Source organism: Lathamus discolor, chromosome 3, assembly GCF_037157495.1.
Source record: "Lathamus discolor isolate bLatDis1 chromosome 3, bLatDis1.hap1, whole genome shotgun sequence".
Taxonomy (NCBI): domain Eukaryota; kingdom Metazoa; phylum Chordata; class Aves; order Psittaciformes; family Psittacidae; genus Lathamus; species Lathamus discolor.
Genome location: NC_088886.1, coordinates 45,114,559 through 45,141,046, shown reverse-complemented (window position 1 = coordinate 45,141,046; position 26,488 = coordinate 45,114,559). Strand labels below are relative to the sequence as shown.

The following is a 26,488-nucleotide window of genomic DNA, read 5'->3' as shown; positions in this document are numbered from 1 at the left end:
CTGCAATTTAAATGGTATAAACATATAGACCAACAATCATAATCAAATACAATAAATTATCATACAGGTTTATCAAATTTATGACAGGCTACAAATTAACTGGTTATTTCTTGCTACTGTTAAATTGATAGCTAAGAATATATCTCAGTGACTCTAGTTAAAAAATTTAGTGACCTGTAAAACTCACCAGGCAGCTGTGAAAAGCCACTTAATCCATTCAAACGAATCCTTTGTTAATGCCATTCACGCTGATTGAGGATCTGTATGTGCAGCACTTTTCTTTCTTTGATTTTTTTTAAACAGCAGGTCTTCTCTTTCCTTCTGTTTGTGTATGGTCTATAAACACTGTTCCATACTGTTGTTGTTTTCCCCTCTGAACCTGTTTATATTAAGAGATACATCTGATGTACAAACATGAATTCTTAGTGGATAACCAAAATATGTCTTAACCATTTACATATGTCACACTGCGCTGATTTACGTTGGCACCACATTATATTACTCCTATTCAGGCCACATTTTATCAGCAATCCAATTATTTCAAGGGGACTATATATGAAATTACAGATAAACATAAAAGGGTACAAGATTTCAGCCTAGAAAAAAGATAGTCTTTATTTGGTGTTTGAAATAATCAACAAATTGCATCTCGCATTATTAGATACTTAGAAGCATCTTCTGCAAACGGCACTGAACAAGTGTCTATGTGTACATCTGAGCAAAGGAGGACTACTCTGAATGCAGAATAAGCCATATGTATTTTCAGCTCAAGATTTCTACCCATATGCATGGATAGATGACAATCATTGGAAATGTTACCTAGAATTTTTTAGCTTTATTTTTAGAACATTTTTCCACAGCTTTTGCCAGGATTTAGCAAGCTGGAAGCCCTAAGCATAAGACTGACCAGAGGCCTCTACAATCCCAGCCAGTCGAATTTTGCATACATAAATTTACTACACAGTGCATCTGTGACCTCTGACTTGGGTCCAATAGTACTTATGGAGTTTTGTGAACAAACGTGGTGCACAAAACCTTGTGTAAGCTCAAAGCTTCACAAATCCAGAGAAATGGCCTGCTCCTGTGCAAACTTTTACATCTCCCAAATAAGAAAAGAGGTGTAATCCTTTGGAATAAGGCGTATCTAGCAAATGATTCACACTGGTTATTTCAAACTGAGGGCTTAAGGGACTTTTCCCAGGCTAGCACAGATTATCACAGGATTTTATTTTTTCTCCAAATGTGGGGAGGTTAATTTTGAGGACACTGAACACTAACTAGAGTGAACTGACAGGGGTTCACTTTCTTTGGAGAAGTTCTTTGAAGAAGAACTTTCTTTACTTTCCTGCCTAAGCAAAGACAATCAGTTACTGAGAAGGGAGCAAAGACATGACCTCCCTGCTCTCTGATAGCTGTTCAAAAACCAGCTATCTTTTCTTTGTAAAGCAAATGAGTATACAGTTCCTGGAACATTACTGTCTTGTTTTCTGTTATTTAGACAGTGTAGTACATTTCTAACCAGAACTAATCTAGAAATAATAGTGAATTCTATACGTATGCAGAGGATATTCATATCCTGCAGTCTGAAGAAGAGACCTTGTAAGCTACTGTGTACTGACTAAAAAATAAATACCCTCAGGGCAGCCAATCCATGCTGCAAGATCACACCCCACATGTACTGTACAGTACTCCATAGTCTGCCAAATTCTTAGTCTCTTTCTGTGCCCTAGTTCCCCATCTGTCAAAAAAGAAAAAGAGAGAAAAAGAGAAAAGAAAAAAAACCCAATACTCCTAATAATAAAATAATAACACACTCAATACCACCAAAGGAATAAAAGGAATAGACAAGCATCACCAAACCTTAGCTCATAAAATCCTCAAAAGCCAGAGGGGTAAAAGATGGCAATATAACATAACCTAAATGTTTGGTTTCTAGACATGAAGGAAGACGATTTCATTCTTAGGGATTCTGATAAGACTACAGGACAGGAGCCATAGTTTGAGGCAGAGACACAGCTACAGTTATCGAGTTGAAAAAAAAAGAACAGAGCAGACCCAACTATATTCTCAGTTCATCTAAAGAAACCAACATAATGCATAACAAGGCCACTGAAGTCTCAAAGTCAAGAATTCAGAAGTTCAGTAATAAAAAATAGGGCTGTGTACTCAATTTTAATGTAGTTCTTTTATGCATATGATTAGGATAATCAGTTTCATTACAAGAATATATATATTGTTTTCCACAGGACTTCTGCCTCATACATGATGGACATATTCCACACTCTTTTCATCCTTTTCCTTAAGCCATTATCTTTTTCTTTTACAGTGTCTTATGAAACTCTGCACTTTATATTAAATTCATAGAACAGTAATGTTTCCCATAAAAGTATTACTTATTTATAAAAAGAGAAAACATTGTTATCCTTGTTTTACCATAGCGTACCAAGGAAATAAAATTAAAGCTAAAATAATTAAATAGCAATTAGTGCAAAAAGCTGAACTTCAATGTTGCAGCTTTCAACTGCTTTCTAGTATTAAGGTTGACCTCTCTGTTGTTCATGCACTAATGGTTTCTTTTGGTTTGTGGTTTTTTTGGGAGTTCTTTTGTTTGTTTGGTTGGGTTTTATTTGTTTATTTGGGGTGTGTTGGGGGCTTTTCTGTGGGTTTTTTTGTTTTGTTTTGGGTGGTTGTTTGGGTTTTGGTTGGCTTTGGGTGGGAGTTTTTGTTTGGTTTTGTTTTTGTTTGTTTCTGCGGGGGTTGTTTGGAATTTTCTTCTTTTTTTTTTAAAGTACCTCTACAGGTAGCTGGAGGTACACTTTTTGACATAAGCCCGCCTTGCCAGCTGTTGTGTCAGGTAAGACATCTCTCTTAAGTTTGTAGCTCTCTGAAGCATTACAGACTGCAACAGTATCAGCAACACAGTCTGCATCTCATAGACTTTTTTTGGATGAATGCCATCAATTATGGTAATAACGAGCAGGAGAGAGAATATCAGTGGCTGATCTTACTTTTATTCTACCTCTATGTTACTGTGAAGTCATGTATCTGTCCTAGAAACTCACATTAAAGGCATATATGCTTTTAAGTGATTGTCTTATAATGCAACGTTACTTGCTGTTTCTTAACTGTAAAACACCTAACTGCTATCAGCTTGGGCTGTACTACATAGCAGCCAGCTGCTTAAGGTCAGTGAAACAGGTAGCACTGGGCTCAAAGAGGTCTTATTTTAAAAGATGTTGTGCCTTTCTGTGGCATCCCCCTTGTTAGCATTTTCTGGTATTTGTTTTGAGCTTGATGACTTCTTTTTATTTTCAAATTTCTGTACAGAGTTTTCATCATTTGAAACTGACTCAATATATTTCTATTACAGAAGTAGTTCATTCACTAGCTGTTCATTCACTAATTCATTCTGTCTCCTAACAGTGGTCTGCCTGCTTTCTTTCAATATTTTTTTGGCCTAGTATTCAAGAGCTCTCCTTTTAAGTTCTGTCTTCTTTACTGAGAGTAATTTTTAATTCTGCATCTAAATTTGAATTATTTCTGAGGACTGACCACTCTCTTCCACTGTAGTCTTGCTTCCTCTGACCTTTTCTCACAGAACCCTGCACCTTTTGTTTTCACTTTTGTGTAAATGAGTGTCTGCTACCTTCTGTCTATCTCCAGTTCTTCTAATGTTAGATTTCAGTGATGTATTTAGGTACTTGTAATTTATAGGTGCTATGGCTTATACACAACTGTAGACCTCATTTTTGTCTCCATTACAGTCTTCCTGTGTAAAAAACATAGCACTGTTATAGTCAACAGGTTTAGGAATCTGACAAATAAAATCCATCAGTTGAACAGTAACCCTAAGACACTATTCTACATAGTCACGATCAATCTGGCTTGAAAACGGGATATTTTCCACCCTTTGTATATTGCTGTCTATCCCAGCTTTCTCTCACTGATACTTGAGGTGATAACGTCTGTGATGATGTACAGGATCTTTGATACCGAACATATTGCTCTGCTCTTCCAGAGATGTGTTCCTGTTGCTAGTACTAAACTAGTAGAGACCCAGCACTACTCTCATGCCTGTAAGACAAGCTGTTTTACAAAGTTCTGTAGTTAGCTTTATACCCACAAAAGGCTTTAGGTCTGTACCACATGAGTAGTCCTGGATAGAATTATATACATATATTATTATATATTGTTGTTTTTTCTGTATCGCTTCTAGTGCTTAATAGAAACCTGTAACGCAGGATTTCCTGTCCTGAACTCACAAACCCTGCAGATAAGGTAAGATCCCTGAGGCCAGACCGGCCAACATACTTTTTAAGTTTGCACCATCTCAGAACAGCACTTTATTTGGCGCGGTGTTACCTCGACCACGCAGTGCCTTTGTCAGTAACATAAATGCGCTAAACTTTACATACTGCCAACAATTTGCAAATCACACTTTCATTCACAAGACTTTTATATCATGCTGAGCTATGTGGAAAGCCCGGGCAGAAACATTTCTCACTGATTTACATTTATGTAGTGGACAGCACTTTGTCCCTTCTGGGACATCTTGGTCTCTGCGGTCTCATCAAGAAACACTTGATGGAGAGCGCTACTGGAAACACTCTTGCCAGTGCCCGGGCGCGTCCCGGGCAGAGGCGGGATGGCGCTGAGGGCCCGGGGAGCCCTGGCTGCCGCCGCCTTTCCCCGGTGCCGCCTCGCTCCCTCCCCGGTTTAACCTGCCCCCTCTCCCGCCGGGGCGCTGCAGATGACCCCGCTTCGGGCGGGCCCAGGCCATGCCCTGTCTTCGCCGGTGTCCGTGGCTGGCCCGGACGGGTGCCAGCTCCCACCGCGCAGCCCCGCGGCCTCTCGGAAGGCGCCCACTACCTGCGCCTTCGCGGTCACGGCGACGCGGCAGAAGCAAGCGCAGGACGGAGACAGCCCAGTAACCTGGGACACCTCCAGCTGTCCCGGGACGGGGCTGGCCCCTCAGCGAGCTGCCCGGCCCCGGCAGGCGCCGAGGCCAGGCGGGACGGCCCGTCATGAGCGCCAGATACGGCCGCCCGGGGCTGCCCCTCCGCGGCGCTCACCTCCGCTCCCAGGCGGGAAAGCCCCCGGCTCCTCTCTCACTCCACACCCACTGAGGACGGACGGACGGACAGCGGCTGCCGGCGTTGCCCGAGGAAAAAGACGCACAGAGCAAGAGTTCAGGACAGGAGAGAAGAGGAGAGGGGAGGAGGGGGGTGGCCCAGCCGGCCCCGCCCCGGCCATCCCCAGCGTCTATCCCCACCCCAGGTGGCTGGGAGAGCCGAGGAGGGTGCGAAGCAGCAGCCCCCAGGCCAAAAGCCGCGGGCGGGCGGGGGACAGAGTCCCAGCGCCCCGGGCCGAGCTCCGCGGAACGCCGCGCAGGCAGCGCTGGGCGCGGGGATGGCCGGCAGGGACTGCCCCGGCCACCTGGCGCCGCCGTTTCTGCTGCTACTTGCCCTGCTCTGGCTGGGCCGCGCCGCGGCAGCTGAGGTGAGTGAACGCGGGGCGGCGGGGCGGAGGCGCTGGCGGGGTGTCCCGGGGTGGCGGGGTGCCCCGCGGCTACTGCAGTCAGCTGGGGCAGAGCGGGGCCTAGCTGCTCTCCCGCTTCTGCCAGCGCACTGCATTCCGGCGCTGGCAGCTTGTGAGAAAGACGAGGTGAATTCCTGCTGTTTAAAATGATGTGCCTCACCCGCCTCAGGTACACGGCAACCGGGCGCGGCGCGGTGCGCTCGCTCGGCGGTGAGGTCCCGTTACCCCTGCGCCGCTGCCAGGCGGGGATGAGTCCGGACGGGGCGGCCCCTGGACGGGGCGCTTCGCCGCCGCGGGTCTCAGGTGCGAAGGAGAAGCACCGCGTGCTGTCAGCGAAGGGCAGGGCTCCAGTGAGGGGAGCGGGGCTGAGCCCAGCCACTGGCCGGGGAAGCCGCCGCGGATGCCTGAGCCGCGGGCAGAGCGTCACTCCGCGGGAGGCGGTGTGTGCGGACGGCGAGGACATACCGGTGCTGGGTGTGGGTGGTGTTTGAGATAAACCGACCGGCAGAGAAACACTTACCGTCTGGACTTCGTTACGAACCCAATTTACAGTTTGTCTTTCAGGTTTAATGATGAGCGTGCATCACCGTTTGGTAGATAAATACTTCTAGATCGTACTGTAGTCTCTGCCGTTCCTGTCTCCTCTGTCTGGTTATAACGTTTAGACTGTACATTCCGAACTGGGTAAAGAGCAGTCAGTTGTGCGGGTGAATGGGTCAGTGTAGCTCTCAACATTTCTGACAGTAACCACGTAGGAAACTGCCACTTTCAGTAAAGTTTGGACAGACATCAAACACGGGAAACTTCCAGTTTCAGTTAGTTTCGAGTTCTGATTCACGAGTAATGGTCAACAGTGTTACTTTCTCCTTGCATGTGTGTGTAAAGCTCTAACCCAGTACATCAAAATCCTTTACTGTGTATCAAAACATTTTGCAGTTGACCCTTATAAGGAAAAAACCTTACCACCTACTTTGTTATCGCTAAAATAGAGACACATTCTGCTGTAATACTCTGAAGCAGACTAATTAGTAATGTTTCTTCTCAAATATTACAGCTCCTTCGCACACCCATTTCGGGTTAAGCACCTAGCACTGAACATGTTTTCTTTCATGGCACTCTAACTTGCAGTCAAGTTTAGCCATTTAACAAAGATCTACTTGTTTTATTTGTAATGGAATTAAAATACCTCATGGTTCTTATGTAGAACAGAGGAAACAGATCTATTTGCAAAGTACATATTTTCTGCAGAGTTGTTTCAGGCTGACTAAATCTGATCCTTACTCTAAAGCAAGATGTGGAAGATAAATGAACTCAAGATCTGCCTCTCTTCTACTCATTTTGCTGTTATTTATTCCACTCTTCCTCTGCTGGTACCTCCCCATCCATTGCCCCTGATGTTGCACATCATCATATATGCTTCTCAAGCACAGGCTGTGCACCAGGAACGCCTACCCTCCCTCCCACAACACACACGCACTTTTTCTAAGCCTCTAGTCTGGCCCTGTCGATCTTGCCATCCTGGCTTATGTTTTCATCTGCAAAGGAAGGGAAAAGGAGGAGTATTAACAAGTAAGACCCCATGTATGGCCCAATAAAGCATTTAGAATCATAGAATAGTTAGGGTTGGAAAGGACCTTAACATCGTTTAGATCCAACCCCCCTGCCATGGGCAGGGATGCCTCGCTATAGACCATGCCACCCACCACTTTTTTAGCAACTTCAATAGGATTTCTAGAGCAGACTCATGTACTTTATTTCACTAGCAGGCTTTCTGCTTAAGATAAATCACAAAGCTCCCAGATACCAGTTTTCTAGAGCATTGTCACTACTAGATCCTCATTTATGCTTAGGTCTTAAAAACAGGATTTGTGATGGTAACAGGTGTCTTCTACAGAAATCTTGCTGTTTAGGCAGAGTTTGAACATGAATCAATTCAGTGGTGCTCTGAAAATTCAGCGGATCTCAAATGTCTGAGATTAGTTTAAACTAGATTTGCAACAGATAATTCAGTTTAAAATTTAAATGTAATTCTATTCTTCTATAAAAATGCTGTTATTTTCAAAAGAGTCTAGCAGATTTTTCTCATTTTTATCTAAACTAAATAAATATTAGTGGGTAACGATAATTGACATGAAATGATTGATGACTAAATCATTGCATCTTGGCTGGACTGTGCATTGCAAAGAATGGACTTTCGTATGAAAATAAATTTATATCTGACCAGCAAGAAATGTTTTTGCTGTTTGCCTAAGTTAACAAATGTTTTCTCATAGAAAAGTTTTAAGTGTATGTCTTTTAAGATGTAGTTTATTCCTGAAAAAAATAAAATTATTAATTTGTACCTTCTGCTGTTTATACAAGAAATTTTGGTCCTCACAGCCCTTCACAGAGACCAGACTTCTCTGCCCTTAGGAGGCTGAACTTTCTGGCACCTGCTAGGGAGTATTGTTATCTGCATTCTTGGCCACTGGCATGCTCTAATCACATCTTCTGAAAACTCAGCAGAAGTAGCATCTTCCCATGTCGAAGGCTTTTCAGCTTGCTTGATGTATTCCTTCACTCCAGATACTGATGTTATAATTCTTTGGATTTTTCCAGTGTTCATTTAAATACTTTAGAAGAAGAATCATAATTTAAAAAAAAATCAAGATGTTTCTGCAGGGAATAAGATCCTTCTCATTCATCATATTTTTTTATTATTCTTTTTCTTTCAGAAAAAAAAAATAAATGTTTGCTTTCTCATTGTTTCATTTTGTTTAACAGTACCTGGAACTGGTACTGTCTTGATGAACGCATACAATCCAATTAATACTCCTGTGTGCTTTCTTGGGATACCATCCATGTACTTCTTGTGTGTCTTGAAATTAAACACAAATCTAAAAATATTTCTTGAAATCTGCTGTTTCAAATGACACTAATAAGAAAAATACCTTGGTCAAGTTCATGTTTGCTGAATCAATACTACTTCTTAGTGGCATTGATCATTTTTATGATGGCATCGTGTTAGCACATGTTCAGAACAGGATAAAAGAGAGTTTCTACTTGAGCAGGATTACTTGATTGCAAGTTAGCTGAACCTCCTGTAACTACCATATTTCAATTTGCATTGTAGTACAATTGCAATATTTTATACACAGGATAAAATTAAGTGCTCTATATCCTCTAGATGCTTCCATCATTACTTTTTCATATTTTCATCTTGTGTTGCTGGTAGAGGAGAAGAGGTAGCAAACTCTATGGCTATAAAACTTGGAAATATCTTTTTTTGCATCCTCCTTCTCATGGTGACTAGATGCAAATGTTCATGTTTTCCAATTAATTTCATATTTTACAAATGTTAGAATTTGCATGCAAATATTTATAAACTAGTCTTCTCTTCTTCATGCAGTAAACTATACTGTTGTCACAAATAGGTCTTAATAGCTAGCTCTGTAAGGAAAAATGCAGCGTTTTAACTTAGCCATGACCATCTCCAGGCCTGGTAAGAATGGAATCTAGGCTGAATCGCTTTGTTTAACTAGGAATCAAAATGTTGGAGGGACACAGGTGAGTCACAGTGAGAATGTTCCTTCTCTGCTGGCCTTTGGAAGCTCCCAGGTTCTTTGTCGCATGAGGCAGCTGAGAAGATGTGCACCTGAATATACAAAAGAGAGTTCACTGTGTGTGTTAGAAAAACAAGTCCTTTGTGAAGTGCTCCCTTTGATTTGGTTAATATGATCCCAGCTCTGAAGCTAGTGGGGGTGTTACTCTGATAATTGGGCCCAATTTATACTGGACTGTTCTGATTCTGATTGCCTCTATAATTAGTTGTAATTCCTCTGTCATCTCCACAGAGAAACAGGCCAATGTCAGAGTGCTGCAGAGCAATGATTTTCCTACTGGGCCAAGAGGTTTAACAGAAAGTAGCAGAGTTGCCCTAATATTTGCGCATCAAAATTTATGGAATTCTGCTCTTTCATACCATGTGGAGGCTTGCTCCGATGGCCAAAAAATGTTAAGTGTGCTTATATGCATGGTGCATCATACAGCTGAAAAGAGATGAGCTTCCTTAGCTTATCTTAGGAAACACCTGTAAAACAGCTGACAGTTGATGTATGTCCTTTTTCTAGCAAATCTAAAAGGTAAGAACACATTTAAGCAAAGCTCTCTAATACAAGTTATTTTGCTGGCTGAATAATGTTAAAATAATCAAAGCAGCCAGGGAGACACTGGTTCTTCCTTCATTGCCTTGCATTTCATATCTATGTAACAGCATTTTATTTCTAGATCTATGCTAGATCTGTTCTGTAATACCTAGAGCCAATTTATCGTAACATGTATTTGAAACAAAATACTTTGCTATTAAGTGCAACTAGCATGGGATGTCCGGTCATCTGTTTTACTGTCACATTCTCACCCTACTGCCTAACAAAGTAATACTAGAAGGCTTAGTATGTTGGCATGGGTTACAGGAGCCTAGGAGGAAGGTGAAATACAAAAAGGCTTTTTTCTTCTTAACTGTTTACAGCCCCAGTCTCTCATACACACACTGAAAAAGTTCCCTTTTGCCATAGCTGGTATGTTTTTAATTGTATTTTCATTATTTATAGTTGTTTGGGTTTTTTTTAACTTAGTAGTTTTGTGATAGGGCACAAGTCTCAAATTTACAGGTTTTCCATTTGGCCTAGTTCAGTGAAGGCTTTTTAACTGTGGCTTTATTTTACATTTTTCCACAAATCATTTTGGAGGAAGCTGCAAGAAAAAGTAACCTTTCTTTTTTCCTTTTCTTAAAAAAAAAATTAAAAATCTGTGAAATCACCTTTCAGAAAAGGAGAAATCAAAGCATATGCAATAAGCTTTCTCTGAACAAGCTCCTGTTGCTTTCAGTGCTGTTTGCACCACTTAACAGAAGATGCACACCAGGAATTTTATGAATATACAAATACACAGGCCTGAGGAGACAGCAACTATAGTGAATACCATTCCCACACTCAACAGCTGGGGTGAAATACAACTGTGTGATGTGATGCTAATTATATTATGGTAGGTTAGCAAATATTCACTACTTAAATTATGTGTATTCTTTGTTATTAGATTGCTCTTTTAAGATGACTGTCTGTTAGGAAGGAAGAACACGGATGAATAAGTTGATTAAATACCCTTTCGAGTTAGCTACACAAAATTCTGTGGCCTGAATTACCTAATCTATTATTTATTTTTTTTTTCCTTGTGGAAAAGAGAAATGTTTTTTTTCTGTTGTCCCCATGTCCTGTTCAAGGTCAGGAGAAGAAACCCACAGAGATGGGATTTATGGGTCTGCCTTTTTGAGATATTACCCATCTTATTATATCATGAACAGTTTGGTCCAGTTTCTGATAGTCCTCAGCACAGTGACTTCCACCCTAGTGAGATTGTTTGTAGAGCAAGATATTGGTCATTTTAAATATATGTCAAAGTTTTCTGTGGTTTAGCAGATGAAAGAAAAACATCATTCTCTGTCTTTAAAAGAGGGGGTAATTCTGTATTTTCCCTTTATAGACCAAATGCAATTTTAAATCCCCTGAAAACAGAAATGTAATCGAGAGCCTCAACTTAGAGTTTCCCAGATCTGCTCACAGCGTGCCAGCACTTCTTACATAGACATTGAGTAATTTTAGGCAGCTTCTACAACACAGGAGTTAGTGGTATCACTACAGAGCTCACAAACAATTTGAGTTCGGGAAAACTAAAGGTGTTAGATTTTTTTCTGAATTACAACATTTTACCTGTTTTATATTAACACAATGATGACAACATGCAGGCAAAGTGAAGATTGTTAAGGCCTACAGTTCTCTCACTTCCTAAATCTTTGTCAGTGAGTTGGAGAGAAGGGAGAAGGTCCATGTAATTAATTATACTCTATCTGCTTGCGGAAGAATATGGTTGGCACCATGGAAGTTGTGGAACTGTGAGCATGATGACAGAATGGTGTGCTTTCGTGAGAATAGTATGAACAGCTATGTTATGGTAGTTTCTTGGAACTTGCATATAAACAGGCTCATTCACAGCAAGAAAGATATACTGTAAAGTAAATATACAAATATTGTTGTCTTGTTCTATACAATATAACAAAAAAAGGAACTGTAGGGTGGTGTGTTTTGATTTTGTATGTGTTGGGGGGGTAATTTGGTTGGGTTATTTTTGTTGTTTATGGGGGTTTGGGGTTGGGTTTAGGACATAATTTATTCCATTTTAACATAGCCAAGAGATACCAGAAATTCTTTTCTTTTTCTTTTCCCTCCATCTGACTTGCAGTGTTTTACTAAAGGTTTATCTTAGGTTTTTTATTGTGATAAATATAAATAGCTATAATGAAGAGATTTTTCTAACACTACAAAATTGTTACTATACCAATTTCCTGAACAGGTTTTTGCTTTAAAACCTCAGGGATTTTTAAACTTGTTTTAGTCTCTGAAATAAGGTTTTCATTCACATGTTCCCTTGGAATAATAGAAAGTTGTTTAAATGTTCATCTGCAGCAGCTTCTTCTGTTTCTCCATACCAGTCATTTATCATAGTTGGTTTGCAAATACTTCCAAAAGATGTCCTGACAGTTTAAAATTAGGGATATAAAGTAAAGAAATTCTCATGAAGTTCACATAGACACATGTTGTGTGTTCACATTGTGTGATCACAAATTGTGTACCTGGAAGTTAGATACAAAATACTGCTTTTGTGAAGTGTTACAGACTTTTTTCCCTATGATCAGAAATACTTAGGACTTCTCTTCTGCACTTCACACTGAAAGCAGCACATTATCAGTAATGTAAGGCCTGTGTCACTAAGGAGGGATATTGATTCAGTAGCTATTCCCTGAGCAAGGTTCCCATTACAAGTGTTTAATGGAGCTTTTTCAACAACGCCACTGCCTGTAGCGTAACAGTTGCCTTCCATTGTGTCCTTTGAGATCCAGTCACCCTACATTAGACATTATTGACCAAGTTGTTCATTAGTTAAAGGTGTATTTGTTTATAATGCAAAGTCAAAATGAAATAATTTTTGTCAAGAGCTAGGTATTCAGCTGGTAGGCAAAATGCTGTGAATTCTGATAGCACACGTGGCTGTTAACAGGAGTCTTCTAAGGTAGGAATGTCTGGCTGCCTTCCAGTTCACAAGTGACTACACAATGTTTCAGGGTTTGGGAACTGACATATTTTCCTTCATCGCATCATCTCCTATTTCTGCTCTATGTTGTCTATACTTATTGAAGGCTTAATAATTTGGTTTTGTTTTACTGGTCCAGCAGTCACTGAAAAAACACAAAGTTCTTCGTGGTCTTTGATAATTTTAATGAATTCATGTTTGATGCTTAGAATGCATGAAAAACTTGTAGTATACAGATTGCAATTGTGAGACTGGTATTTTGTTTTGATAGCAGTGTTTTGGAGTGAGGGGACTTCATTCTCCTGTATCTTGTATGCTACATGGTGATTTACAGTTGTGCAACATGAGGAATATGCTGCCAGGGTCACGTATCTACTGACCGTGTCTAGATAGAATTACTGACTGTCCTAAGTCTAGCTAAGCATCCTAACACAGGTGCATCACACTCAGAAAAAGATTTTCCTTATATGCCTTTTCCACAGTAGGAACTTTTTTTCTATACAGCTCTGCTCTCAGATCCTGCGAGATGAGCAGTTTAGGGTAAATTTTCAAAACCATAACTTTGTCCAAGCCAGAAGGTGCTTTAGCTAGCACCACAGTGTCCAGAAAAGTTCAGCATTTCGCACTTCTATGAAGCATGCCTATGTCAACACACGTCTAGAGTATAGATAAACATTAAAGCAAAACTTTCCTCTTCCTGTATTCATGATACTTTACCCGCACTTTTATTAGATATAATGCAAATCATGTAGTAGAGAACATTAGAGAAATGAGCCCTTTGTCATTTTAGTCATTATATTAACATCAGCTATGTGAACAGTATTATTCTGTGTGCTCAGTTGTGGTTTATAGACACAGCTGGAATGTGTAAAGTGATTATTCTGCACTGAGACAGCTCAGGAAGAATTCAGAAATCTCAGTGTGTCAGCAGCCCTTGAAGATCCATAATCAAGACTCTTAAAGGAGCTGGCTGACTGATACATAATTTTTCATAAGTATTGGAATTTAAGAGAAATTAGAGAAAATTTAAAATTAGCTGATAATTTGCTTCCACTTAGAAAGGAGAACTGTAATGACCTACATATTTGTAGGCTGCTCAGGATACCTTCAATGAGCAAAAAGATGGGGAAAAACTCCAAAAGTGGCATCATACAGAAATACAAAAATATATCTTACCCAATAAGTCTTGTTTCATGTTTTGATGGAGTTCTAATTTAGTGGTCCTTGAAGTTAGAAGATAAAGACCTATTTGGCAGGATAGGTGAGATGCTAATGAAAAACAAGTTTAAATGAAAAATCAGGCTTGCATTTAAAAAAATGAGCCTGATCAGCTGTTAGAACCACCAGTGAATGAAAGTGACAGCTTGGCCATCCACTTGAGAGAAGACACCTGGGCTATTTTTACTGTCCAGAGTAATTAATGGATATCACGTGCACTGTTTTTAATTAATCTTAAAATTCTTTACATTGCACAGTCATCTTTCATCTATGTTAACCTGGATATACCTCTGGAATCAGTGGAGCTCACCCATGAAATTAAAGACCAATAGGCCAAAAGTGTAAAATTAAGCCCCACTGCCGCCAGATTACTATAGTCCTACAGAATACATTAAATTTCATCTCAGCTTTCATCTGAATGTCTTTATTACTCATGCTGTGTGGTCTTGATGTAATCTTCATCTGAAACATACTTAAAGAATACAGTACCTGTTGCCTGCAGCAACACTTCTGCCTCTCTGTCCTGGGTGCAGTATTTTTAATGCGAATCTGTATTTTGAAATCATAGCTGACCTACTTTGATATTGGCTGGATCTGGAAAAGCAAACTGAGTCAGTTTCTGAGTTGGGGCAGGAAGAGGACAGAGCTCTTTTAATCCAATCCCATAGTGTAAGAAGGGCAATTCGGTGTTATACATAAGGTTGCACCTACTGAACAAAACATTAACCACAGCAGTAAATGTGCTTCCGAATGTACAGCTGTAATTATTTAAAGAACATATGATACTACTACTGTCTCTTAGAACACTTCTGAAAGAGCTCCTCTGTAAATTATGCCATGAAACTGTTGTTTTATTTAAAAATTTGTTTCATTCATTGGTGACTTAATTTAATTTGTTAATCATGTAATCACAGAATCACAGAATCCCAAGGGTTGGAAGGGACCTCAAAAGATCATCTAGTCCAACCCCCCTGCAAGAGCAGGGTAACCTACAGTACATCACACAGGAACTTGTCCAGGCGGGCCTTGAATATCTCCAGTGTAGGAGACTCCACAACCCCCCTGGGCAACCTGTTCCAGTGCTCTGTCACTCTTACAGTAAAGAAGTTCTTCCTGATGTTAACGTGGAACTTCCTATGTTACAGTTTACACCCATTGCCCCTTGTCCTATCACTGGATATCACTGAAAAAAGCCTAGCTCCATCATCCTGACACCCACCCTTTACATATTTGTAAACATTGATGAGGTCACCCCTCAGTCTCCTCTTCTCCAAGCTAAAGAGACCCAGCTCCCTCAGCCTCTCCTCATAAGGGAGATGTTCCACTCCCTTAATCATCTTTGTGGCTCTGCGCTGGACTCCTTCAAGCAATTCCCTGTCCTTCTTGAACAGAGGGGCCCAGAACTGGACGCAATATTCCAGATGCGGCCTCACCAAGGCTGAGTAGAGGGGGAGGAGAACCTCTCTTGACCTACTAACCACACCCTTTCTAATGCACCCTAAGATGCCATTTGCCTTCTTGGCCGCAAGAGCACATTGCTGGCTCATGGTCATCCTCCTATCCACCAGGACCCCCAGGTCCCTTTCCCCTTCGCTACTTTCCAGCAGGTCAACCCCCAACCTGTACTGGTACATGGGGTTGTTCTTCCCCAGATGCAAGACTCTACACTTGCCCTTGTCAAATTTCATCAAGTTTCTCCCCGCCCAACTCTCCAGCCTGTCCAGGTCTCGCTGAATGGCAGCACAGTCCTCTGCTGTGTCAGCCACTCCTCCCAGTTTTGTGTCATCAGCAAACTTGCTGAGGGTGCACTCAGTTCCCTCATCCAGGTCATTGATGAAAATATTAAACAGCACCGGTCCCAGCACCGACCCCTGAGGGACTCCACTAGTCACAGACCTCCAGCTAGATTCTGCGCCACTGACCACAGCTCTCTGCCTTCTTCCTTTCAACCAGTTCTCGATCCACCTCACTACTTGATCAAGCCCACACTTCCTTAGCTTATCTATGAGGATGCTGTGGGAGACAGTATCAAATGCCTTCCTGAAATCAAGAAAAACTACATCTACCGCTCTACCATCATCCCTCCACCTAGTCACTTCCTCATAGAAGGCTATAAGGTTGTGATGTGGCTCTATGCTTTGGCCTTGATTTTTAGATCAAGAATCTAGTGCCATCTATCTAAATATTTGAAATGAACGTAGGTGATTATTATAAAAATCACAACACTGAAAAGTATGCAGTAAATTAATGCATTTACTTATGTAGATGTTATTGTGAGGATCTCTAATAAGCCATAATAACTAATATTCAATTTCCTTACCTTATAACCTGGCAGTGTACTATTGTTTTGTTATGAGCCTTTGATAAAGGAGCCACAGGCATCTTGCAGTGATGTGGAAACATCCAGTAGTGTGAGCAATGATTATTTTTATTTATTTTTTTTTAGTACAAAGTTCCTTTATTAAAGGCATAATCTAAGCATATGTAAAAGTCATATGCCAAAACGTTTAGTATTATCCAGCTAACTGACTGTGCAATGTAAAATCATATTTAGTCTTTTCACTTTAGTTTAAAGTGATAGGCATACACAAAAAGATCTAAGTTGATCTGAAAGCTACTAATGGCCAATTAAACACATTTGAAGCATTCTGACTTCTTGCAGAGCAAAGGCTTTTTTTCTTTAAGTAGCTAAATAACCTTGATTAGTTGTGTAGCATCAGAAGTTTCTACATGTTTATGCATTTAACTTCACCTGGATTATCTTTGATTGTAAAAGAAAACTTCTTCTGTATCTGCACATATCAAGTCTTCTGCAGATTATACTGTTACAGGAGAGTCACTTCATTTGGTGATTTCTCTATATGTCTTGAAAACTGTGCTTTATGTACAAATACTGTAAAGAATCGGCATCTAGCTTTGCTTTTACAGGTAGAAATATGGTGCAACTCCACAAAGGTCTATAGAATTATAATGGTAAATAATTGTTACTAGGAAAATGACAAGGCAGCTATGGCTCTTTCTCAGGAAAGCTCTTGATGGTCAGCCAGGATATGCTCTAAGTTATACTGGAGAAATTCAGAGAATTTGGAATACTGTAAGCATTTTTTGCCTCAGTAAACAATACCTTCCCTGGACTCAGATATGTGCCTACTTATTCTGCAAGCTAAGTCTTTGCTTCAGGAGTTGAGATGTAAAAAGGTCTCATAGGTCTTGTAGTTACTTTACAGTTTTCAGATGCAAACTGAAATGCAGTAGCATTGAGAATGCAGTAGCTTGAATCATTCACCAGCCCTGTACAGCAGGAAAACACAGTACCTGCAATTTAAGACTACTTTTGTTGCATACTGTGTCTGCAGCTTTCCTTGAAATGCAGAACACTGAACAGTTACAATTTTTATACTGCTTAGCAGACATGTACCAATATCTGTGTCACCTATTTAGGATGGAGGGTACCATTATTCAATAGGGAAGAAGAAAATTTATTATCTTCTAGTCTATTCCAGATATATTTTGAGATATATGTCATTTCATCTTCTGGTATTTATGCTTAAAGGTTTAAGGTCATTGTCATGTAACTTGGCAAATTTAGATTATCCAGTGCCAAACTGATTGACCTTACCAAGAAGAAATCAGGATACTGTTTGTTGTTAGTTCTGCACTAGTGTTTATTCTTGTGCCTCTGGTGATATAATCATATTGATTAAAATAATAGTAAAGGTAGCATAGTCACATGGTTCTGTTTTACACGACACCTTTGTTTTCCATTTGAATTCTAGATGTCAGATCAGGGGAAGAAAGTGTCTTATTTAAATATGCCAAAGAATTAAGTATTTCATATTTGCAACTCTTTAAAAGTCTAGCTTGAAACATCAAGTTATCAACTGTTGATCTGTCCACAGAGCAAAGGCAGACACAATCATTTGTTGCAGGATTAGTTTTTCAAGTCTAACTGATTCTAATTTCTATTTTGTAAATTAATGTTTAAACAGCTGTTCACTTGAGGAATACCCCCTGCATCTATTTTTAAATGAATAGATGGCATCATCTCGCCTAACCTCAGCCACCTAAAAGACAGACGGTAGTTGTCTAGTCCATACTGAACAGCAAATACTTGCAGTATCTTTCATCCATCCTAAAAGAGGCACCTAAGGAGATTGGGTGACTTGTTCCAAACTAAGATGTTAAGTTTCCTTGTATAGTTAAAGGAAAGAGGTGAACACCACAAATTGTTTAAGAAATGAAGGCAGCTAGCTGATACTACACACCTCAGTTTTAGAAGATAATAATAGAAGAAATTAATCCTAGCCTGTGGGAAGAAAATTCTGTAAATTGTTTACCTGACCACATTGCTACAGGCAAATTTAAATTGAATGAATGACAATCTGACTTCAGCATTTTAAAATGTAATGGAGAACTTTTTTTTTTCCTCTGTCTTTTGTTTTCTGTTTTTTGAGAACACCACTGGAAAAGTTATAAATTTGGAACAGTGCAGCTGTTGTATTATGACCAGCTGTAGGGGTTAATTGATTCTGTCTTCAAGATCTAAATATAAATTTCATATCGTACCATCTTAAAGGCTTTACTCTTGTAAGAATAAATACAGTTCTTCTTTTCTGAATTTTATGCAATTTAGAAAAATACCTTCATAATCAATACATATTAGTTGTCCCTTTCTTATTGTCTTTAACTATAACATAGTATGTGGGCATTGTGTTAAACATATATACTAAGATGGAAGATAAACTGAAAAATAACTATCTTTTACAGCAGTACAACTGAAAAAGTCTTTCAGCAAGAACTTAAAAACCAAAGAGCTGAAGTGTATAAGGAGTGACAATAAATGCAGTTGACTCCACATTTCTATGAAATATATGGCTTAAATAACCAATTATATTTTAGTATGTATAATACTTATGTTAACAAAGGATTATTTTTCTTCTCCTCCACTCCACTGAAATAGAATATGCACTGAAATAGGATAGAGAAGTCCTTTGCAGAGTTATCCCAGCGAGACTGGGCTAGCACAGGTCCTGAGTGCGTGATAGCCAAAGCTGCGGCAGGGCACAGAAGGGTTAGGTGTTCCCGTGTTCACCCAGCATCTCACGTACGCTTTGCAGCTCTGCTGAGCAACCTGCTACCACCACTACATAGTGCATGAGACAGCTAATTTAGTCATCATGTCAATCCAGTTACATACTGACTATCCTTGTCTGGGTTGTTAAGTTTGTTTTTTTCACTTAGGTGTGAACAATAAAAAACCTGATTATCTCTTCAGACTTGATTAATTTTTGATAATCCTAGATAGCCACGCCATATTCCATCAGTAGAGGTTCAGAGGTTTGGATGCTACAGTTCAACACTCAGCCCTCCAAGGAAGGCTTTGAACTCCAGTCTCACCTGAAGACACAGGCATGCTGGTAGCAGTTACATCCTAGGACTTGCTGCCCAAATGGAGACATTGTGTATGAGGGCACAAACTGTCACACAGCTTGGCTCAGGAAACCTCCAGAATTAAGAACCAACAGTATCGAGAGTCCTTTGTAATAGTATTAGGTGCCATGAGCCAGGGTCAGGAGGTGAACATGGCTGCAAAAAGTCAGAAAATTCTTGGTTAATAGATTAAAATATAAAGAATATAATTGTAATAGAAACCAATATCAGTATGTTTGTTTGTTACTATAATTTTTTTTTAAAGAATCATCAATGTTTAGTGCTGTGAGCCCAAACTCTTGGATTCTTCACTTCATACTGATACTATAACCTTGGTGGTGTTAAGCATGGCTTCTTGGCCTTCACTGCAACTACAAAATTAAATTTGTGCTCTTACCTGTCTCAGAAGACAGCACAGAGGAATAATGAGCTCTTTTCCACTGTCGAGAACATTTTTTTCTCAAGTTTCATTATCTGTGAAATAATTACCTTACTAAAACCACTGAGACCTCATTTGCCCCACAACAAACAACACAATGAGAAAAACAATTTGATTATAAAGCTTGCCTTTTTTGTTTTTCAGAGCTGTGTATGCAAAGGTAAAAGTCCCTGCTTTTGTGATAGCATGAAAGGTAATAAGGTAAGAACAAATACATTTTTCCTCTTTTAACATTAGCTTAATTCTGGGAATTGTTAACATGTAGTTGTTTTGACATAGTAAGATAATATGTGATGATACTCTGTCAGGAGAGTATAGAGAAAATCGTAAAAGGAATACATTACCTTACAAAATTCTGTTAAAATAACTCTGGGGACACTGTTTATCTAAGAAGACTTTTATTTTTAGATTCATTTTTTAAAATGCATTACTTTGTTTACAGCATTACATGACATTTGAACACCAATACAAGAACAGCTGTCTGAAGCACTAGGTCTCTTTCACAAACTCCTAACAAATGCCCACAGATACCGTTACCCTGGCAGCAGCTCTGCTGTTAGAAACTTTATAATACCATCAAGAGTGTCATGTTCAGTGCTTCCCTCTTTCCATCTCTGGGCCTTGTCCATCTCTCCCCACCCCCTGCACACCCTTTTCCAGCTCCGGAAGGAAAGTTACATGTGTAGGCATCGGACTGATAGAACACCTTGCCAGCAGTGAGGGAACAGCATCAAATCCATCAAAAGTAATAGAGCCGCAGCTCTGCCTGTTGCCAATAGTAGTTTGGCAGAGGCTCGGAGTGGCTTTTAGACTAACCTGAATTAAGCAAATGCCAAAAATTCTTTCAAACTCCTGCTTGTAGTTGGAAAAACAACTGATTCACAGATGAAAGGGGTGTTATTGAAGCAGTCATGGTTGAAATTCAGGCTACCTGTGGACACAACGATTGCCATACTAAACTTTATCTGTAGATTCCAGATATTTATATAGACTTAGGATTGTGATTAGTCCTGCTGTTCAACACATCTGCCTGTTAAAGAATTACTCACAACTTTTCTTCTGTACATTTATTACCAAGAAAAAATGCCATAGTGCACCACAGAAAACACTGACAGTCTTGCTTTTAATTTCAGTGTGGGAGGGAAGTTATCTCTAAGTAAATATGTTCATAATTAAAACCTATTTTCTTAGGTGGGAAAGGATAGTATACTTATGTCTTTGGTAAAATCTCCGTGCTTATTTTTCATGTTCTTAGTTGGTCTAATATGGCTTTGTCTTAACCAGTGAAATTGAGACCAGGTGAAAACTAGAAAAAATAAGCTGCCCATGAAATATTGGTGAGAATGAGCACCCACAATTTGTCTTAATCAGTTCCATGTTAAAGCAACTGAGAAATTAGTAGGTAACAGTTAATCATTGTTTACACTGATGTTTTTCAGGCAGCATTGGAAAGTCAGGACAACTTCATTAATCTGTGTGCTTTGATAACTGTTCGATGTTAAGAAACTTTCCAACCCAAGAATCCTCTGATCTTGTTGATCTGTCAAGAAGAAACTGTGGATAAAATTGCCTGTACTGTATGAAGGGGAGTGAAACTGTCAGGAGAGCGCAGTGCTGCTCTGTATCTGGAGAGCAGCCCATGGCTTGCTTCAGTGAGGGGGTAGCAAGTTCAGTGGAGGAAGATCAAGGACTTCTTTGTGTTTTCTGTGAGTTAGTACCACACCCCCTCCAGTGGCACGTCTTGGTATAACATCATCGTTATTTGCCTTTCTTGGGACGCTGGTGAATGAAATAAACGATTTGTTACAAAAAACTATGCCGGTTTAGGATACAGATCTCACAGACACTTTGCGATGCAATTCTTATTTTGATTTCTATTAAAATATTCTGTGATTATAGTCTTCTTTCTCTTTTTTTTTTTTTTTTTGTAATTCAAAAGCTATATAAGGTCTGGTCAGTTTGTGGGATTTTGAAGGGCAAGAATTGGTGATAGGACAAGCCAAGGTATTTGGCTTCCCTGGGACTTCTTTAGGATCCTACCTCATACATTAAACAATAAGATACCAGAACTTCTGCACAGCAAAATTTCGGATGCTTTTTTTGTATAACTCTCCTCTGATAAAGCAGTAAGAAAATTGACTCTGAGAATCAATAACCCCATGCTCTCTCTTCCTTGTTGTGTTGTGATGTAAAAGGTCATGGATAGGCAGCTTTTCACTGACGTAAAATTAAGCATGCTAAATTGCTGCTATCTAAAGAGCTGAAACACCTTTTCTGTGAGTTTCCAGGCTTGAAGCAATTTATTTTAACCAAAATAAGACTTGCATCTTCATTATATTTAACTAAAAAACTCAAAATGCCCCTTCCACTGTAACTTAGCCTCCTGTATTATATTGCGTAGCTTTAATCTTCTGTGTTTTCTTTACATGATGATTTGGAACTGAACTTCCTGTACAGCAGCAGCCATTAAGTTTGCCAGCTACAAATTAGGCTACTGTGATGGATTTGGATTTGTTTTGCTTGTAGTGACTAAACACAATATAGAACTACTAACAAGGAGTATGTATCAGATGCTTTCTTAAACTTTTCATGTTGGCAATTAACTTCTGTACTCTGCAAAATCTTGAGTACAGTTGTCATCTGATATCTTCAACCATACTTATACCACATAGGCAGGACCACAAAAACAGGTCAGTATGGGCAAGGCTAATGTATCTGCCACAGTAGCAGACAGGTATGTCAAAGTTAAGAGTTACTGAAAGTAATGAATGCCTTAGAAATAAGGTATCAAAAAGAGAATTCATTGATAAATTAAGAACTTCATTCTCTTAATATTTACAGGGTGAAAAAGGCTATCCTGGTATTCCAGGTCCACCTGGTCATAGAGGCTTTCCTGGTCCAGAAGGGCCTCCAGGGCCACAGGGACCAAAGGTAAGTGTATGACAGAGAGACAGTGCTACATAGTGAGCTATGACTAGCTAGAGAATTCTATTTTTAGAAACAAAACTAAAACAAAACCTGTTTCAGAGTCCATGTAGTTCTGTACATTCCCCATTTTCATTCTGGGAAAAATTTCTTATTATCAGTAAAGCTTGAAACAATTCTAGCAGATTCTGTCTAGACTGTGCTGTGGCAAGCTTTGCTGCCTTCTTTCAGCCTTGCTCTCCCATCCTGCTTAGCCCTCTTTCAGCCTGCTCTTGGCTTTTCTTTCTGTCCAAAACAGTGCTGGTGAGAGTGGTTGTTGCATGCATATACCTGATCATTACATGGATATCACTCATATGTGGGAGCCTTCCATCTATTTCCTCACAGGGGAGCACTTCCAGGTCTCACAGTTTGGATAGATACATAGCAACTGCTTTCTCAGCATACCCTATTGGTTTTTTTTTTTGCCTATGGTGAGATATATCATATATATTTCTTTATTACAAGGGTGATGAGGCACTGGAACAGGTTGCCCATCCCTGGCAGTGTTCAAGGCCAGGTTGGATAAGGCTTTGAGCAATACAACTGAGTGGAAGGTGTCCAGGTGCATGGCAGGAGGGTTGGAACTGTATGATCTTTAAGGTCCCTTCCAACTCAAACCGTTCTATGATTCTATGATGTATCCCCTGTACACACTGAATGGGAGGGCAAGACGCCATGATTTATGCAAGTTGTATTAAATGCTTGTTTGCTTTAGTGTCTGTAATAGGCAGATCACTTATTTATATAGTTTTGTGTGCACGTGTTGGTATTAAAAGTGTTGCACGACCAGTTGACATGTACGTGCTTTTTCTCAATTGTATTAAAACACATGGTTTTCCATTTGTGATCTAGGGTTCTTCAGGGCTCACAGGCTTAGTTGGACCCAAAGGTATACGAGTAAGTATATTTTAAACGAACTAGTTTGTATTAAATATCATGCTAAATGCCAACTTGGTTCAATAATTTGCAAAAAATAAAACCAAAACATTGCATATATTTTTAACGTTTATGACAGACAGTATACACATGCATTATCTATTTCTTAGAACTTTTGCTTTTTTTTTTCTGCATCTTATGGACAAGGTTTGAATTGTATGTATTTAGTAGTGGAGTGTGCTATGAAAAAGTCAGACTAGAATTCCCCGAAGATTTGTTTTGGGTTTTTTTCTGTGGGCAAAACCAATCTATGTTAACAGTGCATAAGCTACCATTCTACTTGGGTCACCATCAGAGGGGTAAGGAAATAACGAACTTTTGATAGAATCATACTTGTATTCATTCTTCTTATGAATGCAATCAAAAGAAAAATTGCATCATGAGTTTTTGCTTAATATTTGTGATATTATTCTTCTGGTTTTATGTCATTAGGGAGTCCCAGGAATACCTGGATTTTCAGGTCCCCCAGGCCTTCCAGTAAGTAAAAATTAAACTGATTTAACTATTTCTCTCTTACTACAGTCTTCAGTACAGTTTTCCTCAGCCCAGCATGCTCACTCTAGTCTTAACATCAGCATTTTCTCTGTCAATTAGCCTAGAGATAAAAATCTTAGCATCATCAATTCTTACTCCTTGTAATGATTTAAGAACACATTGTAATCTCTCAGGTCTTGTGAAACAGTGCTCCATAATAAACTCCTTCAGTGTTGTTGTAAGGTAATGTGAATGTGCAAAACCAGAACTTGTGTCAATTTTGCACTTCTTTTTAGGGTGAACCGGGTAGTGTTGGTCCTCCTGGGCGTTCAGGTGTTCCGGGATGCAATGGCACAAAGGTACAAACCAAGCTAAATGTCATGGAGATTGTGTTTGACTATGCTTGGGAACGGCCAAAAAACATTCTGAATTTTAACCCTGATATAAAAAAAGCTTTGATTTGTTATGGTTTGTGATTTTATCACTGGGAAAAATTTGACTCGCGAGGCCAGAGGAAGAAAAATGTAACCTTTTCATGTAAGATAGATAATTAAATAATGCATGTTAATGGTCTTTGCTAAAAAGTTAAAAATAATGTTTGATATTTTGACAGATAAAAACATTTTCATTAAATCCAGAAGACCTAATCAACTTTGTCCCGCCTGTCCTTCTATTGAAATGTGTTAGAGAAGAGATAAATAGTTCATTAATTTTATTTCATCAGTATCTAGCTTGCAGTTGACAATTCATAAATGCTGAAAGCAATTAAAAGGAAAGGCCTAACATTAAGTTACAGATTTACTAGTTTTTCTTTGCTCTATGACAAATGCTTCCAGCATTCTGATAGAGGGGGTCAAAAGAATGCCTACAACAGAAAATCATACATTTCTAGTGAAACAGTAAACTGATCTGACATAGCTAATAAATCCTACTGTCTAGGATAGGTATCAGGACCCATAAGTGAAGCTGTGCCACTTCTAGCAAATATAGTGGTAATGCAAGTCACAATTTTAGTATGGTAACATAAGAAACTTCTTTTGTAATCACATTTGCTAAAATCAGACCAAATAATAAACACTAACATGCATTAACAGTCACTGTTACTACTTTCAGGGCGATCAAGGTTTTCCAGGTCTTCCAGGTAGAAGAGGTGCTCCAGGTGTTCCAGTAGGTGTTTGTGAAATTGTTTATGTGCATTTCCACCACATAAAGATATTCGCTGAGGGAGTGTAAAGCCTCACATTAGCTGGTATTTACAACAGTTGAAATGTCTAGGTATCCCCATTTTACTGATATGAAAACTGGTAAAGAAGCTGAAGTTAAAAGTAATGCTTTATTGACTGCATGTCAGGCCTCAACTTCTTAGTTAATAAGTGCATGCAGATTTGCTCTTTAGTGTCTCAAGGGATGCTCATGAAAATTTGCCACTTGGATCTCTAAGGGTGTCCAATATACATGTAATAGATTGCAGTTTCAGTTCATGCCTAAATATCTTTGAGGATATGACCCAATTAAGTCAATTAAGAACCAGGAATTAAACCTAGAACCTCTCTTTCTGGGTACTTTGCTTTAACCCTAGATTTGTTTCTTCTCTGTAGAAATGTGTCTTTAAAAGAAGTTTTTAAAACTTCTAAACAAATAGAAAAGGAATGCTGTCTGTCAAGTTCCAGTGACTTCAAATCTAATAACTTCTAAACATGATCTTTACTTTAGCAGCTCTCCTGATTTTTATTTTTTTTTTTTATTAAGGTCAGGCTTCAAAACTGCTCTGCCTTCACTTGTAGAGTTGTTACTGTGAGACGAGACTATTTTTTAACAATATGCCCTTTCTTCTTAAATTGAAGTCTGGTACATTAAACATGTACCTGGCTATATACAACATCCATGAAAATAAATCACTTTAGGATCAGTGAACTTAGAGAATATTCATGTGTCTCTTTTACTTCTCTGTTTTACTAATATAATTATTCTTCTCTCTAGGGTATTGCTGGCATCAAAGGAGAGAAGGTCAGTTATTTACACCATATAATGTGAAATATGTATTGGTGATCAGCAATTTGTGTCTATGTTCACTGATGGAAGAGTTCTTAACATCTCCATTCATGGGAAACAGAAGGTTTACCATCAAGAATAAGGAAGCAAAAAGTTTGGGTGCTTTATCCATACTAGTTGCCTTAGAAGATCTATTCCATTACAAAGTTCTGCAGCATAACTTTGAATCTTCCTTATTATCTAATTGTCCAGGGGAGCCCTGCAGATGGATATAACCAAGTGTATGATGCAAAAGGTGATCCTGGATTGCCAGGAATGCCTGGACTTCAGGTAACTGAGATTTAATTCAGACTGTGAGAGATATATATCTAC

General features: G+C 39.3%; 2 protein-coding genes across 6 annotated transcripts in view; one reads left to right on the top strand and one right to left on the bottom strand.

Moving 5' to 3' along the window:
* Positions 1 to 5,955, bottom strand: part of COL4A4 (collagen type IV alpha 4 chain) — a 70,790-nt gene extending 64,835 nt beyond the window's left edge. Inside the window, exons 1-2 of one of the 5 annotated variants that reach the window (XM_065674988.1) lie at positions 5,699 to 5,955; positions 188 to 379 (exon numbers count right to left, since the gene is read on the bottom strand). In XM_065674988.1, the coding sequence (XP_065531060.1) occupies positions 188 to 243 (56 nt within the window). In that variant the 5' untranslated portion in view covers positions 244 to 379; positions 5,699 to 5,955. Of the gene's footprint in view, positions 1 to 187; positions 380 to 1,633; positions 1,708 to 4,869; positions 4,889 to 5,072; positions 5,239 to 5,698 lie in introns of those variants that run through there. The other 4 variants (XM_065674991.1, XM_065674987.1, XM_065674990.1 and 1 more) reach the window with 4 other exon arrangements.
* The window catches only part of COL4A3 (collagen type IV alpha 3 chain), a 67,332-nt gene continuing 45,674 nt past the window's right edge, over positions 4,831 to 26,488 (top strand). Inside the window, exons 1-9 of the mRNA XM_065674992.1 lie at positions 4,831 to 5,499; positions 19,892 to 19,948; positions 22,589 to 22,678; positions 23,567 to 23,611; positions 24,083 to 24,127; positions 24,421 to 24,483; positions 25,238 to 25,291; positions 26,105 to 26,131; positions 26,369 to 26,446. Of these exons, the coding sequence (XP_065531064.1) occupies positions 5,410 to 5,499; positions 19,892 to 19,948; positions 22,589 to 22,678; positions 23,567 to 23,611; positions 24,083 to 24,127; positions 24,421 to 24,483; positions 25,238 to 25,291; positions 26,105 to 26,131; positions 26,369 to 26,446 (549 nt within the window). The 5' untranslated portion in view covers positions 4,831 to 5,409. The remainder of the gene's footprint in view (positions 5,500 to 19,891; positions 19,949 to 22,588; positions 22,679 to 23,566; positions 23,612 to 24,082; positions 24,128 to 24,420; positions 24,484 to 25,237; positions 25,292 to 26,104; positions 26,132 to 26,368; positions 26,447 to 26,488) is intronic.